At 42.5% G+C, this 17,003-nt stretch overlaps 1 protein-coding gene across 1 annotated transcript in view; it reads right to left on the bottom strand.

The window, feature by feature from the left end:
* Positions 1-1,677: 1,677 nt before the first annotated feature.
* hipk3b (homeodomain interacting protein kinase 3b) overlaps positions 1,678-17,003 on the bottom strand; it is a 39,566-nt gene continuing 24,240 nt past the window's right edge. The window contains exons 4-16 of the mRNA XM_030097926.1: positions 14,272-14,391; positions 13,350-13,436; positions 12,129-12,313; positions 11,872-12,031; positions 10,225-10,348; positions 9,993-10,114; positions 9,736-9,860; positions 8,986-9,153; positions 8,571-8,903; positions 8,323-8,469; positions 7,918-8,174; positions 6,570-6,709; positions 1,678-5,758 (exon numbers count right to left, since the gene is read on the bottom strand). Of these exons, the coding sequence (XP_029953786.1) occupies positions 5,288-5,758; positions 6,570-6,709; positions 7,918-8,174; positions 8,323-8,469; positions 8,571-8,903; positions 8,986-9,153; positions 9,736-9,860; positions 9,993-10,114; positions 10,225-10,348; positions 11,872-12,031; positions 12,129-12,313; positions 13,350-13,436; positions 14,272-14,391 (2,439 nt within the window). The 3' untranslated portion in view covers positions 1,678-5,287. The remainder of the gene's footprint in view (positions 5,759-6,569; positions 6,710-7,917; positions 8,175-8,322; positions 8,470-8,570; positions 8,904-8,985; positions 9,154-9,735; positions 9,861-9,992; positions 10,115-10,224; positions 10,349-11,871; positions 12,032-12,128; positions 12,314-13,349; positions 13,437-14,271; positions 14,392-17,003) is intronic.

Raw genomic sequence — 17,003 nt, 5'->3', positions numbered from 1 at the left:
CATGCAAGAGCTGCACAGACTGGAATTAAATAAGATCCTGTTGGTCAGGTGAGTCCATTTTCTAGCTTTATTGTCCTCCTGATTATGTGAGGGTACCAGAAGGTCATTATCTCCAGCATGTACAGTAACTACTGTCAAGCATGGTGGTGGCAGCATCATGCTTTGGGGATGCATGAGCTGTTGGTCATCTCACGCTCCTTTCTGCATGTGCATTGAAAATCTCATTGAAAATCTGAGGTGAAATATCAAATGGTCTGTTTCAAAGCATGAACCAAAGAATTTAGAAGAATCAAAAGAAATAATTGAATAAGAATAGGAGAAGATGAGCCCTCGGCAGAGTGAAAGACATGGCGGAGAACACGCCAGACAGGATCAGAGCTCTACTGCAAGCTAATGGCAGGATGTGAGGGTTTGTTTGTGTTGTGGTCAATTCTAAACACAGTGTTGACTTTGGTACATTTGACAATGTTCAGAACTGACATATCGAAGCTGTCAAGAATTTACTTTTAAGATCGTCTTGTTAAACATCAAACTCAATCATGTGTTTGTATGCCTCATGTGGAGACATACAAACTTCACGAGGAAGAAGAGGCTGCTGATGGACGTGAAGAGTGGAAGAACAGATCAAGTGGGGAAGAACTGCTTCAATAGATTTTTTTAATTCAAAGTGAATCTTAACAATAATACACCATAAAATCTTATTTTGACACTCACCAAAAGAGTCACCTGGAAAACCCGCTTAATGTGACAAAGTAGAGAAGGCTTGGTCACACCTAAATCACTGAGAACTAGAGAGGAAACACTATCGCAAACTGTAAAGAGACATCACATCCATAGAGTTAGTTTTCCCAGTCCTCATACTGTAAATATTGCACAGTGCAATTGCTACATGGCAAACTAGTGTAGCACAAAATAAAAAAGCAAATGAAACAAAAAAGGAAAACGGAAGAAAAAAAAAAGAAAAAACAAAGCCACGAAAAATCTACAGGTATTAAAACAGTAACAGTTCAGATTTCATAATCAAGTCTATTTGATGAGTAATCAAAACAGATGATTCCATAACTTGCAGTGTGAATTAACTCTGAAATCGATACAGATGACCAGAACATAAGAGCGTAAGTCAAAACAAGCCTCAATAAATCAAATAAGAGTTACACAGTAGCACATTTAGACCAATACAGACCCTGAATTAAGATCTCTAAAAGTATAATACCGCAGCAGAGGATTTTGTTTTCGGATAATAAAATCATAACTTTAATAGTAGTATTTTACAGATGAGTTTTATCTGTTAAATGTTAAATGAATCCTCAAAAAAAGAAAAAAAAGTTATCCATAAACATGTCAATTTTGTGAAGAAGAAGAAGAAGAAAAAAAAAACAGTTTTAAGATTTCTCTCCTCTTGCATCCATTTCTTTTTCCTTAACAAGTATGGGAGAGTTTATGCAGGCGCATTGCTGGTGAATACCTTTGAAAGAATCAAAACACAGATTACATCTCACATGCTTATTACTGGGGAACTATTTCAAGCACTAATCTGCCGAGTTCATGCCTTTTTCTATCCCAAAGATATAGTTGACTATGATCAGTAAAGCATACAGGTAAAGAAAGGGAAAAAAAAAAAGAAAAGAAAAAGCTATTTAACATATGACCACATCAGTGTCAGTGTTTGAATGTGGAGTATTGCACTCAATGACTGACAGAAGCGACAGTAATCTCCTTGACAAAGTACTTTTTTTTTTTTTTTCCTTCCAGAACGCAGAGCACACGTCTGTGCAGACTAATCCCGGACGTAAAGCGTGGCTTCTTTGATTTCGCAAAGGCCCAATGTCGTCCGCTGTGCCCCGGTCGGCCGGCGCTCAGCCCTAACTTGCACGGTGGAGAAGCTGCTCGGAGCGGGCGGCTTGTAGGCAGACAACGTGAAGCAACTCAGGTGTAACATGCAAGCAAATGTAAAGCATGGAGATTATCTAAGAACACTTGGTGGTGCAATGACCGCACAATGTAAAGTATTGCATCTGCTGTTCAGCCAGAGTGACTATCCAAGGATCGTGTGTGGGTGTGTGTGTGTGTGTCTTTTTCTTTAGTGTGTTATCACAGAGAGGCTTTGGTGGCGACCGTCTGAAATGAGATAAGACCCGCCGCCGTGTTTGTACGAGTCTACAGAGTCACACTCTCTGGAATGACACCGAGATGAAGTCCTATATCGAGTATTTGTTTCTGAAATTCGTGGTGGAGCGGCAAATAACGAGACTCACTACACGTTCGCGAACTGTTACCGGATTCTACGCCTTCCTCCCAGAATAAGCTGCGAGGAATCACTATCACCAATTCACACTTTCCTAAATCTCAAGGCACATACACAGTGCTGCTCACACTGTCTCAATTTTAATAAAGGACACATAACAATGGCCACGCTTTTTTTTTCCTCCTTTTTTTTTTTTTTTTTTTTTTGCACTGACAAAACATCATTTTCGACATGAGACACTCATAAAGGGGAGAGCGATCTGAACACAAGGCAGTTCTGAATATCCGAGTGTGTCACCGATATTCTAGCCGGATATATAACATTGAACAGATTAAAAAAAAAAAAATGGTTGCAATAAGTACTTGCTCAAATCATAACAAGTCGTGAAAGATAATTTTTTGGAACAGAAAACGTTGGGCTATAATCTTTGTGGACAGTCGAAATAACCAAACCCTCACAAGCCTCACAACCTGTTTAAGTGCTTCGTGGCGAGTGTGTTTGTGTGTGTGACTGGTGGGAACATTACAGAAGCTTTCCAATGGACAGAATGGATTTCTTTTTTCTTTTTTTTTTTCCTGGCGTCTCACAGTGCTCCTGTAACTCACCTATAGAGTACTGGTAGTTTACCAAATACGTACAATGAGAAGAAAGTTAAATCAATCCTGCAAGCTACAGCTTCAGATGTGTACAAAACATCAATATGAAAACATACAAAAAAAATTAAGTTACATCGATACATCATTTATATGCAGTGACGAGCCCGAAAGGTTAATAAGGATAAAATACTGATGCAAAAACACGCACCCCGAGAAACAACAAATGCAACTAATGTTCATCATCAGCAGTACAGTAGTTACAATGACACTCCAAATATGAACGCAAAACACAAAAATCAAAACCACTTCTAGTTCAGATAATTAGGGACCTATACAAAAATAGCAACGCTAGGTTTAAACTCAGAGAGAAATCACCTAATTTCACAGCTATTGAAGTGGCAATCATCATGTAGCAGCTTATCTATGATACATTCAAGAAAGAAATGATACGACTTATTAATTGCCCAATAAGCTAGACAAAACCTCGGCTGTTTTTATTCTTTTTTTCTTCTTTTGAATACGAGTTTTTTTTTTTCTTTGTGTGTGTGTGTGTTTGTTTTAAATCTAACCCCATTCTACGACTAGAGTATAACTGAGGTCTACGCGAACAGAATAGCTACCTTGCTCGAGAAATGAATTACAGTCTTTGGTGCTGCACAAGCAACTTCATTTGAAAATCAAAGACAAAAAAACAAACGGGGGAAGAAAAAAAAAATTACACACAAAACTAGTAAATATGAACAGAAAAAAAAAATGCACACACACACAGCATATCTACATATATATAGACTGGTGCTACCATCATATATATGTATATATCCTCCCTGACGGAATGTATAAAATAAGCAGTCGACACCGATAAGCCTTAAGCCTTTAACAAATGGTATAATGTAAAGGGAAAAGTTAACTTTGTCACACATGCATAAATGAGAGAATTGCACACAATTAACTCACACCTTATCAAGCATCTGTACTAAATAGTCTAACTCTATAATATATGTCCATATATGTGTGTATATCAAATACTGCATGGTTTGCTCAGGCTTAGAAGATTCCATACCGTGAATTAATTTGCATTTTTTCCTTACCTAGTCAAAGCCATGCCGACCACACTTCTAAACATCTAAAAAAAAAGAAAAGAAAAAGAAAAAACCAACAACAAAAACAAAGTGAAAACACTCAAAATGAAAATCCGAAGACAAAAAAAAAAAGGAAAAAAAAATATAATCAACGACTATTTAGATTGTATTGCAGTTTCAAACAGTACAAATACTGTTAGTAGTAAGAGTTTCACTAAATAGAAAGTGATTATCAAATATTAAGCAATACTCAGTACTTGCACTTTGTACACTAGTTCATTCGGGAACTGAAGAATGAAAGGAAAAAAAAAAACGTTTTTTTTTTAATGAAACAGCAGGCATTCGCAACAGCAAAGCATGCTGTTCTTCTTGAAAGAACAGAAAAGGTAACTCACTACACACTGAATTATACACCGACTCCAAAAAATAAGCACCGCTATCCGCGATACATCACATCCATGCAGGCTATGCATGGACATATACACATGTGCATATATATACTCACACATAGGATGCATCGACTGATTGGAATTTCAAGTGCTGCAGTCCAGTACATTAATATTCATGTATATAGTCATATATAAGTAGTAACATTAACAACCTCAAATATGTAAGGCACTATGGCTGGGGACAGTTATACAATGCAGCGAGTCTTGTGACACAAACAATAAGAGCAACGTCTATGCATCTTTCCGTTTTACATTTTTGCTCATGCAAGACCACATGCAGCGTGAGGAACAACCCTATTTAAAATTGGTTAATTGACTTGACATTGCTAACACCAAAGGACACCGAAAAGGTACAAATACTTCAAACGCAGTACGACGTACACCGTGGACGACATGTGCATCTGTTGATCTAGAGCTAAAAGACTGGGATGGCTTTACAAATATGGATGTGTCTTGCACACGTAAGAAGGCAATATAGAAAAATAGCTGGGATCAAGGGGTGCAAAGTCTAACTATTCAACAACACCCCAATTATTTACCTGTCTTGAGGAGTATTCGTAGAAGATCCAATGCAAAGGTATATCAAATGTGCAAAACACATTAAGTGTGAGTTTAACTACTCATTCATTCTTTCATTCAATCATTCATACATTATTTCCTTCTTAATTTTTGCCTAATCATCTCCACCATTGGAACTCTTTTTTTCTTTTTTCTCGCTCGCTCTCTCTCTCTTTTTTTTTTTTTAAAGCTCGAAGTTCAATTACACTCAAGTCTACATGATTCAAAAAATAGCTTGCTTTATCTGTGGTTGTGCCATGGTTCCCGGAGATGAAAACCATGCTGTTTTGTGGTGTAGGATCGATTTCGCGCTGCTCGTTTAGCCCTCAGGTGGTATGAAGGGTACCTGAGCAGACGCGTTCAGATGTAAGGGTACTGGTTTATTTTGGTAGGGCTGAGGGGGAAACTGCCGTAGGCGGGCGAGGCGATGTAGGAGTGCGGGGGAAACAGGGGCTTGAATTGGCCTTGGGGGTGCAAGGTGGGGGAGGGCAGGAGCCGCGGGTTGATGCCCACGGCCACTTGATGCACGATGCCTGCTGGGTGGGAGATGCTGTAGGTGGGCTGCAGCACCGGGCGGGAGGCCCCAGGGGACGCCAGGAGGTGGGCCACGGGCGCCGCCGTGACCAAGGGCCCCGACGGAGGGTACGACAGTAACGGGGGCTGCGAGTGAGGGTGCCCGCCAAGGTGTGGGTGGGGGCCTGCGTTGTGGTTTGGGCTGCTGTGGGAGAGCGTGAAGGTGTGCCCGTGCATGGTGGGGGGGATGTAGGCCTGCGGTCTGCGGTGGGCAAAATTGCCGTTCCATTCTTGATGGCAGGAACCGAAGTGTTGAACCTGGAAAAGAGGAGGACGGGCATGGAAACGGCACGGAGGGAGGCGTCTGGCAGCCGGCGCGTGCGGCCGTGTCCACGTTCGCAACTGTCATCCTGCATGTTTCTACACAAACAGAAACCATGAAACCATATGCCTACAAACTGAGAACAATTCTGAACATGGCTGAATGATCAGTACCACGGTGTCTGTATGTTCATAAAATGGAGCTACTGCTTTCTGCAGCGTGAAGGAAAAAATAGATATTTGTCACTGAAATGTGTTATCTGTCATTGAAATGCAGCAAGGCACAGATTCCTATTGAAAAACAGAGATATGCGCAACAATGCAGGTGATTTCCTTCAACCACAGAATCAGTTTAAATAACCTCTGCTTGGATTCATACCAAGTCTTTGTTTGCTTTTCTTCCTGTCTGTCGTCTTCCGGCAAATACAAATCAAAACGATGCAATACCATCATAAGCATGTGTCAATTTTTTTTTTATGCACTTAATTCACTACTGAGGAGACAGAAATTCTCAGTCTTTCATCATATTTTCATTGTCTGGACCAAAGCATTCTGCTCTGCTTCACTCGCTGTGCACCCACTGCACCACAGATGTAAACAAAAGCCTGTTATGGCATGTATTATGCGAAGGAATGTTCCTCATGTCTGAAACAATGCTGTGTACTGGACACAGTGACAGAGGTGGATTCTTGTTGTGTTTTTTTCGGAGTTCATCCAGCTTTAGAAAATGTGTAAAGGAATCAAATGGCTTAACTTTGACTTACACATTCCTAATGCGCGCACACACACAGGACTGAGAGCAACTCACCTGCCCAAAGCCGATAGGCTGCTGTTGCTGAGGCTGGAATGCAGGGGTGAGTTTCTGCGGCCTGTTGAGGAGGGGAGTGGAGTGGTGATGCTGCCGGCCAGGAATACCTCGCCCTTTGGATAGGCATGAAGACTCCAAGACTGAGGAAGGAGGTTGTGTAAAAGTGCACAAAGAAACACACAAAGATGGCATGAGATGAGTAAATTAAAGAAAAATAAAAGTCATGTTGTCTGAATAAACGGGTGAAAACAGCTGAGTGTATCAGCCACAGTCGCAGAAACAACAACATTTGTGGCAGGAGGCTGCGGGTTCATCGCTGATCGCTTGCACGTTTTCAAACATGGTGGCATCTATCATCTGATTTGGACGGTTATAAATAGGTGTGTTTTGGGGACCAGGGAGGGGTTTGTAACTAAGCCCGTTCATAGAGCTTAAAGCAGGGTCAGAGCGTCAGCTATAAATACACTTGGCAGCACTAGAATAGGAAGCTGTGCCCTTTTATGTGGGGCTTTAGTTGCAACAGAATGAAGGTTGGGGGAGTGTGACATGAAAGGCAATCCGACTCTGTATGATTTTCTCTGAGGATTTACAGTTGAACCCTCAACTTTAAAAGACCTATAAAAAGGCCGCTCATAAAGGAGCGCTGTCGCTCAATGTCCCCCCGACCACAGCTGTTATAAAGCCTACATGCGGCATGTGTAACTCTGTTTAAAGCAACTGAAAAAAATATTCCACAAACATTAATGTGCCAAGACAGCCAAAAAAAATAACTTTCTGGCTCACATTAAATGTTTGGGATATTTTATTCAGGGCAGTAAATACTTCAATAAGAATTACACATGTTGTATGTGGCTTTTAAAAGTGCGTTTTCACACAAGGACAGGAGCTCTCAGAGGCAGCCTGGAACAAAAGTGAGAAGTGTTGAGAGCAAACAGGTGAACACTCCAGCGGTCACAGCACATACGCTGGGGCAGGTAACCCATAATCACCTGTGAGAACCTCTGTGGCCTACAAAAACAGAGTAATCCCAGGCCATGTGACCTGCGGAGCAGACAGCAGCAGCAGCGGTGACTCCACCTTTGAGTTAGTGTGACACATTAACGGTCTTCCGGTCAACTCGGTGGATGTTTCCGTCACATTCAGATAAACAGAAGCCGTAACAGAAATGATCAACTGTAATCTGCACACATTTAAAATGGTTTGAACGTCTAAGATTCATTTTTTTCTTTCAATATATTTCAGTGTATTGATAAAAGAAATTAAAATAAAAATAAACATTTTTAAATTGAATATTTTTACAGCAGCTCGGGATTCTGGATCGCAGTGCTGATCATGGGTGAGGCTTTACCTGTGTTGCCGGGTGTTTCATTGGCCGCAGGGTTGTTGTTGTTGTTGTTCTGCACTCGCATCGGAGGCACCACAACCGTACGGACCGTGGGCTTGCTGGGTTCGGTCTCCGGGGCGACGCACGCAACGCGGGGCTCACAGTTCTGGTTGTTGTCAGCGATGTAGCGCCGCTCCGTGAAGGGACTGTTGTTGTGACCGTGTGAGGCGGGCGAGCTGTCCACCGTGTCGCAGCCGCTCTCCTGCTCGTCTTCCGACATGCTGGAAGCAGAAAAACCGATGATGGGAATGACGTAGATTTCTACTTTTGTCCGAGACCAGAAGGCCCGTTTTTTAAAAAATACCAATACATAGCATTTACCATTCCAAAACACATAATAAATGCAACAATCCTCCGGCGTGACGCTACCTGTTGGGGTGCTTGCACGGCGAGGCGCTGGACTGGGCGGAGGCGGAGGAGCTGGTGCTGAGCGTACTGTCTGGACTGCTGAGAGAACACACTCTCTCCATGCTGACCGTGCTCTGACAGGCCTCACACTCTGCGCTGCCCTTACACCTGCATGCCACAACAGACAGTCTGAGTAACAATGTTTTTTTTTCCCTCTATGAATCAGTGTGTGACATTGTACAATAAGGCAGCAGAGGAGCGATACTCACTCGGCCAGTGAGTGCCTCTGTGCGCTCTCCTCCTCGTCGCTGCTGATGCTGATCACACTAACAGTCGGGCTAGCAAGGTCAGAAATCACCATGGCCTGCCGCTGCTCCTGCGACACGGAGAGCTCCTCGCAGTCCGGCTCCACTTTACAGCAGTTCTCCTTGGCGTCCTGCTCCACGTGACCTGCTCCCTGGCCCTCGCCGGCGGCGTGACCTTCCTCTGGACATCTGGCGGCCTCCTCTTCTACCTCATCCACATTCTTTGCTGTATCGGCCATCTTTGGGGATTGACATGCTAAATTTTGGATGTTCGTGTTTTGGGAGACATTGCTGGTCCTGGAGAAGAAGGCAAAATGCTACTTTTAGAGAAGGAAAATCAACTTCAATGCGTTCTACAGGAAATCCACGTGTACCATACCTGTTCACGCAAGGCTTTGCCCTCTTGTTGGCAGCTGGCTGAGGCCACACCACATGTGCAATGCCTATGTTGATTGGCTGGTGGGTGGACATGGTCATTTGGTTGGTTAAGAACGGCTGAGGGTGTGCAATCATGGAGCTGTAATGGTTACCATGGGGACGCACTTTCCTGCAATAAGAAAACCCAACATTGCAAATTGAGCCAAAAGCCTTTAGCACCATTAGTGACAAAACGGGCTCGGTCAAAAGGACACGTATGACTCATAGATCATTAACATTCAGGGGAGCAGGCGTGCTTTATCAAAGCAGCGCAGCTATTCTCACACTCTGGAAACTAAACCTAATAACACACAACAACGAATAATGAGCAATCTAACACAATTTAACTGTTATTCTCTTATTTTAAACATTTCCGCATTTGTTCAGTTGCTGCTTCACAGCTGTCAGATTCACTGACGTCCTGTGATCGCACAGATCCGAGACGCTCCAGACTAAAAATATAAAAACATAACCCTACCCTCGTCATCTGGAGCGAGCGAGACTTGAAAAGCCAAACATTTTACTCCAGTCTAATCAAACCCAACACATCAATTTCCATCATAATACAGTAGTAAAAGTAGACCTTTCAAAAATAACGGCCCGTTCTCCGTCCGGGAACCTTCAGGGTCAGTGAGAGTGTCAATATGCTTGTATTCAGCGGATATATTTAGCCGTACAGCAACCCCCCCTCGAAATAGACAGCATTTCTTACCCCCAGTCACCCAATCTCTGCGAGCCTGCTACAGTGTCAGATGCCAGAGTGGTTGTTGGTGGAGGCACTGATGTCACCTGCTGCCAAGCGGGCACCAAGATCTGCTGCGCACGGCTCGACCAGGCCTGTCAGACAGAAGAGGAGAAGAGCAGCTGCATCAGCGGCGACTCTTCAGCTTCTGGGTTCCACCCGCTTGTTGTTGTGTCTTCCTAAAGAACACAACGGATCGTGCGAATGGAAGAAGGCGAGTCTCTTACCTGTGTGATGACTCCGGGTCTGATCTGTATGGGCTGGATCGACGGTGCTTGAGTGACCAGAGGCACAGACGCCTCCATTCGAACAGAGTAGCCTGCTGGTTTGGCTGTGTTGGGTGGGATGCCTGCAGGTGGAAATGGATAGAGAGAGAGATAGAGAAAAAAAAAACTTCAGTATTAAGTTTATCGTTGAGAAATAAAGATGAAAATAATGAAAAAGATTTACAGGTTCCACCTTGAATGGTCGGGGGACACAGGATAAGGGCCTGCTGAAATGACTCATTGCATCCAAACTGACTGCTTTGTGTCTGCAGTGGAATCCCAGGATGCATCACTGAGGGTGCAGATGGAGCTAGTCCCTGTAAAATAATAAATATTACTTCACAAACCTTTTATGATGTATTATTATCACTAATGAGATTTAGTTTATATACGTCTCATAACCATATTTCCTGGACTGACGATATTTATAAAATAAGAAGAACTTCTCGGTATGAAAAACTGAAATTATCTTGAAAAACAGAGTGAGAAACACACACTTGAACAGTTTTGTTGACAATTATCTTGTGAGAAGATCAAACTCAATAAAGTCATGAGTGTTGATATGACCACTAAACAGCCAGCAGGTGGCGACATTCCTCTCAAAAGCAGCTTGTTTTTCAGTCAGGCAGACATTAGGAACCTATACTGTACACAGAAACCAGGAGCACAGTCGGTTAGATTAAAGTTCACCTGTCATTGATCACTACTGTAACCCTAACAGACATATCTACAATTTCAGGGCGTTCAATTGTTGAGCAATCAAATTCCTGGGGGGGGGGGACGGTTCTGTTCTGAGAGGATTCCAGCCCTGTTCTCAAGGTGTTGATATTGAACACCCTGTAGATTACCCAACTCAATAACTGAGACACTGCAAACCAATAACTACCTTTGTGAAACCACAGATTAATACGGTTTCATCGAGGTCGCATTTGTTTTAAAAGTCCAATAGGCATAAGGTTATCAACTTGCTCTTTCAGACGGGCCTGGGGGATAACCAGCTGAGCATGTGCCTCGGCACTCATGCAGCGCTCGTGCCTGGGCATAATCACATTTACTGGATAACGAGAACTAGGGCCATATTGTTCTTCTGCAGCTCCTGCATGCAGCCCAGCCCCCATCCGCACGACGGGAAGCACAAAGCAGGCCTTCAAATGGGAAATACTAAAAAAACACATTCTCGTGTAAAATGATCAAGATCTGGATCATTTTTTTCGCAGACAAAATAAATACAAGCATTCTTTCATTCAATTCACTGCTGGAAAGATTTAGAAACATCTAACAGTATATTTTCAAAGGTACTAAAGAGCAGAGTGTGCTGTGTTGTCACCATGGCTTTAAAATTCTAAACAAATGTCGCCTATAGTCGTTTGTCAGGTGTCACACTCAGTAATATTGTCTCTGAATGGATGCGTTGTGTTGTAAAGATCCAAAGCTCCCCCGCCAAAAAAAAAGGTCAGTTCCTCTTTTCTCCTCAGCAACAACGGTGATTTGCACTGTTGCCATGACCTCAGAAAAATGACGTGATTTTGTTGCCATGACAGCAGCGGCAGGACGCAATAAGACGGGCAAGTTGGCATACAAAAAGGCAATAAAGAAAGGAAATTTGTTTACATGATCTGTCTTAGCAGAAGTGGACAAATGGGAGAAGACACTGAGTGAAAAAACACCTCCAACGTAAGTTAACAAACAAGTGTTCTGATCTTTTTTTTTTTTTCTTCAATCACTGCTTCAGGCAAAGGCCAAACATATACAATGAATTCAAAATGTCTTGATATCCTCAGCAAATTATCTTTATAATACAATTGTATTGCAAGGCGAGGCAAATTGATAAGTGACTTACTTGAGCGTGGACTGCAGTCATCTTGCTGAAAGGGTGGTTGGCTGAGGCAGCAGCGGTTGTAGTTACAGGTCTGACGAACGGACCTTTGTTTCTGTTGGCAGCCTCATACGCAGCGGGACGCGTCCAACAAACATCCATGATGTGGAAACATGACTTCACACTACAGACGAGAGAGAGGAGGGACATGGAGGTGTTCAGCGTTTACGTGGGAGATTCGAAATGACATGTCTGGGAGCGCGTTGGGAAAGTGAACCCACTGGTTGCTGTGGGGAAAATCCAGCAGGTGTTGCATCGTCACGAACGGGTGGCTGAGAGCTTCTGCAGGGGCGATCCTCTCCTCTGCGTCGATCAGCAGCATCTTCTTCAGCAGGCCTACAAACTCCCGGCGGTCTGCCTTCTCTGCCACCAAGTCACTACCTTCCAGATTCATCATTAAGTTCACCTGCAACGCAGACAATCCTTAAAATGACTTAAGATCATTTTATGCATACAAAAAATATTTAAAAAAAAATACAAAACTAAGTAATTCAAAATTAAAAACTTAGAAAAAATATTCTCACATATGAAGTGAATAAATAAACAGTAATAAAATCCATAAAAATATGCAATTCAATACTCAAAATGATGACTCCTGAGAATCTTTGCTGACTTTAAGAATAAACATAATCAGTATTAAACTTGCGGTTACATGAACCATTAGTTATCATTAAACACACATCCAAAGAAATATAAACAGATCTACCTGATTAGAATAACTAACTTATTGAAATCAGGATCAGATTGGAAGAGAAGCTCTGAACATGTTTGGGATCCCACCGCAGAGGACTGCTTTACTGTCAAATATTTGTGCTCATGTTATGTCTGTTACGTAACATAGCGCTGCACACAAGCTGTTCTTTCTTTTCTTTTTTCTTTTTTTTTTTTTTAAATCTTATCTCTTCCTGGTCATAGTCTACAGAGGAAGAATGTTTATGTGACCATTTCAAAAGAGCTGCTACAAGAAACCTGACTAGCTTGACTGTTCCAGTGAACAAATCCGTCTTCAATAAAGGCGGGCCCTCCCAGCAACGTGGGTGTAGGACGCTGTGTTCACAGTCTCACCGCTGTATTTAGTGTTCACTTAAACAGTACAGTCTCTTCTCTCAGTCTAAAGAAATTTAATCGATCGGCAAAAAACGTGATCACGTAAGCGAAGCCCCAGAAATTCACACGAGGAACATCGACCTGTGGTCTCTTGCTCGTGACTGAAACCTGAGGCCTTCATTTCTTGGTTTAGGTTGAGCAAAAACAAGAGAGGGGAAGTTAATCTTAGAGTCACTCCTTTCTTCGGTAACACATGTTCTCTTTACTTTCTTTATACAGCTGTCAGTTGTGCTTCCTCTTTCAAAGACCTCATAGGCTGTAACTGCAGAGCATTCACTGCCGGGCTTCCTCTGAGCTCCTATTTAGTACATTGCGGTCCGGGCAGCTGAACGTACGTGCGCTATGTCATCCAAACAGCTGAAGATGTACTTCCTTGCTTCCTTTGACTTCATTCCCGTCTCCGTCTCATGCTCATCTGTTGACTGTAGAGGAAGACAATGTTTTGTGAGGACACGTCTGTGTTTGGTGCTTGGTGCACTCATTAATGATGTGACTTCTTAAAAATTAAAGAAAGAAAGAAAGAAAGAAAGGAAAACCCTTCTCTTTACAGCTTCAGGTATGAAAATGGTGACTACAGTATTTTATTTTAATGACATTAATAATTCTCCACCATTATTGTTTGATAGGAATCTATAAACACGCTGCATGCAACAAAGCTTTTTATTCATTTCATTTTATTGACTATAGCGGATTCCTACCACATCTGATTAAAAAAAACAAAATGACACATTCTACCTGTGCATCAGTGAGTGCACATACACCAGATCTGCAAATATGCATAATCGCTGCTACAAATATTCTGTCAGGAAAAGATCAATATCAAGAAAATACAGATTGCTAGCTGTAAACGTGCGTGGGCTATGGGTCGCACAGTTGCAAAACTGCTCAAGGAATGTCCAGTGTAAATATATATTTAAATGTTATCAAAAAGGAATGTATAATAAATGTTTTATTTTATATCTCAAACTTGCTTCAGACAAAATTACAAAAAAAATAATCATTGCTCAGAACCTCTACATCAGGACTGCATTGCTTGTAAGTTTGGTATGTACCTGACAGAAGATAAAAAAAAAAATCTGTTCATGAGAATGTTTCTTGCATGAGGCTCAATGTTTATCCACAAGGAATGAAATACTTTTGTCCTAAGCTATAGAAGACCTACGATTATTTACCTTTAATTTAAACAAGGATAAGGTTCAGCTGTAAAACGCGGAATAATAACGTGCCTCATTTCTGAATAGAGTAAACCTTACGTACCTTTAGTCTCCATGCTGCATAAGGGGAGTCGGACTCTTTGCAAAAGAACCGAGTTGTTTTTGTCCCTGCATTCAACAAATGTTCTCCAGGCAAACCTTGTGTCTGAGAAATGTAGCGAATCTGTAGCAGAAAAGAAGAGAAGAGGAGGGAGAGAAGAAAACATGAAGTCAGTGAACAGAAAAACCTAACAGTGATTGGAATTAGCAAGTTTTACTAAACCATTGTGTCACAAATTGTCTAAATCTGAATTTATTGTAAACATATCAATGTGACTCTGTAGCACTTTGAAACATTAATGATAATTTACAAGGTTATCCACAATGTCATCTCACTATCACGTCTCTCATAGTTCCTGTGTGTCGATGTGTGTGTCGCAGGAGCTGCTGCCAAGACCTTAAAGATGGCACATTTCTGTGAAATGCCTACACCTACACCCCCCCAAAAAAAGAGCCCGGCACTGAGCATAGCCTGCACTGATGATCACTGAAAGATGTCGGGGTCTGTTTGTGCCAGCCCTGATAACAAGGCTCTCCTATGGTCCCGATGCCAAATGCTTTCCTGTGCCACGACGCCTGTCAGTCAGAAGCTGCGGGGCAAGAATGTCGTACGCAGGTTTATGAGGGGAGAGCGGTGAGAAGCCCGGCTGACGTCAATCACACCCCGGTGTAAAGAACAACAATCATTAGAGATTCAGTGCGGCGACGGGAGAGCAAAGAGTGACACTGAGAGAAAGATGGGAGTTAATAACACATTATATGGCATTTAACAGAATGGAGTAGTATTTAAACAATCAGTGAAACACAAAAACAGAAGAGGCACGAAACTTATTGTCTTGTGTTTAATTCTAAACACTGTCCGTTTGTGTTTCTGTCCGGTACCGTGTGTTTTTTGGATTAACTCTTCTCGTCTGATTTCGTCACGTCGAGTTGCTCTGACAGCAAAGCGGTCGATACCATCAGCAACTCTAAATCCGGACGACTTTTACCCTGAAAACCTATTGCATAAATTGCCATTTCTTTCCTACCCACAATACACTGTTGCTGCGCTGCAGTTCCACAACGCCACATAAACAGCCACAGACGCAAGAGACGACGCCAGTGTGTGTGGACGGAAAAATTCTTCTGACGGGAAAAACCCTTATTTTTCCTTGAAGGCGTGTCGCCGCAGAAAGCTCACAAACCAGTGAGATCACCAGCGCACAGCCTCGCAAAACGACGACCTGGCGAGCCCGGGCCTGCTGGAGAGAAGACGCCGAGCAAAACGTGCCATTATTCAACGGCGGGTCAGGTAGCAGCGCTTACTTTAAAAGACTCATTTCAACACAGTTGTTCGGTATAATAAATAACCGTACCTCTCACCGGGTCCGGGGTGAAACAAATTGTTCACATCCGAGACACTTGGGTACAATTTGTACCAGCTTACAAACAGAATTAATTCCTTCTGCAGCCTTGACACTTCTTACCCTCTGTAACCCAAATCTTTTTATACTTCCACTGACCTGACCTTATCCTCTTATTCTTGCAGAATCTTTGGGGTTTGCCAGCTAGGCAAAGGCTAATAGGAAGGGGGGAAAAAAAGGCTCAAGCAAGCACACTTTCTTCCTTATCTGCAATTCAATTCACTTCCTGCAACAGTTGCACACTTTACTTAAAAAAACTCAGACAGAAAGCGTCAAGTAGGCATTAACAAAGACAGGGAAATTACTGGCACGTGAGTAAGAGTCCCATCATTTTGACTAATCCCAGGGAACAATAACAAGTTCCTGACTGTACTGGGAGGTTTGTCACAACAGAGACATGAGTAGCCTCGTGTGCAAGAGAAGCCAAAGACTCGAGGGGAATGAGGTAAGGAGAGGAGGGGCGCGAGAAGGAACGAAGTGGGGAGGAGCCAGAGTTATAAATACAATATGCTGTGTGGGTTGCAACAGGACCCCATGCAGAAAGATAAGAAAAGAGGGGACGAAGGTGTGCATGCGGCCCGGCCAACACCAGCCAAACCAACCTGTGACCCAAGGATGATACCTCACACCAGTAGTCAGCTGCTTCACTACTTGCTGCTCAGTAAAAGATTTTCTGGTATATGTTGTGATAATCAGCTTTTTTTGGAGTTCTTACATATGGGTGGGTTGTTTCCTAAATAATGTTGAATGAATCACTGTACCTCTGGAGGTAATTCATAGTCATTTGTGCTGAAGATTACAGACTGATGATGACGTAATGGAAAAGAAAACTGCTCCGTCACATATTGGAGGGCAAAGTCGCAACAGCCGTTATCAAAAATAATCAGACTTAAACTATTTTTCAAAGCCAGATGGACCGAGAGAGTGAAGTTGGCCAACAGCTAGAGTTCTGAATAAGTATAATAATTAAGGGACAACTTCTAGATACACGATCGAAACAGCTAAAATCAGAAGTAAAGAACTCATGGGGAACTTTTTCCCCATCAGAACATTTACATCCTCCGCCACACTGTTTACATTGTATTTGAATTCGGTCATCAGCACACGTTTACATTCAGCGCATCCGGATATCTAATACATTTTACATTCCAGTGTCCTTTCCATTTATATCTGGCTTTTAATTTCATAGTTTCCTATACACCTCCATCTCTGCCAGCTTCCGGCTCCCCAGCTATCCCCTCATCACCTAATCAAGACTAAGTAGTCCCATGCCAAATGAAGGAGGTCCCTCCCAGATATCTCTAAAGCAGCTTTGCAGCAAGCTGACTGGCTC

Source organism: Salarias fasciatus, chromosome 1 (genome assembly GCF_902148845.1).
Source record: "Salarias fasciatus chromosome 1, fSalaFa1.1, whole genome shotgun sequence".
In the NCBI taxonomy this organism is placed as follows: Eukaryota; Metazoa; Chordata; class Actinopteri; order Blenniiformes; family Blenniidae; genus Salarias; species Salarias fasciatus.
The sequence above is the reverse complement of the archived record's forward strand: the minus strand, read 5'-3'. Positions and strand labels throughout refer to the sequence as shown.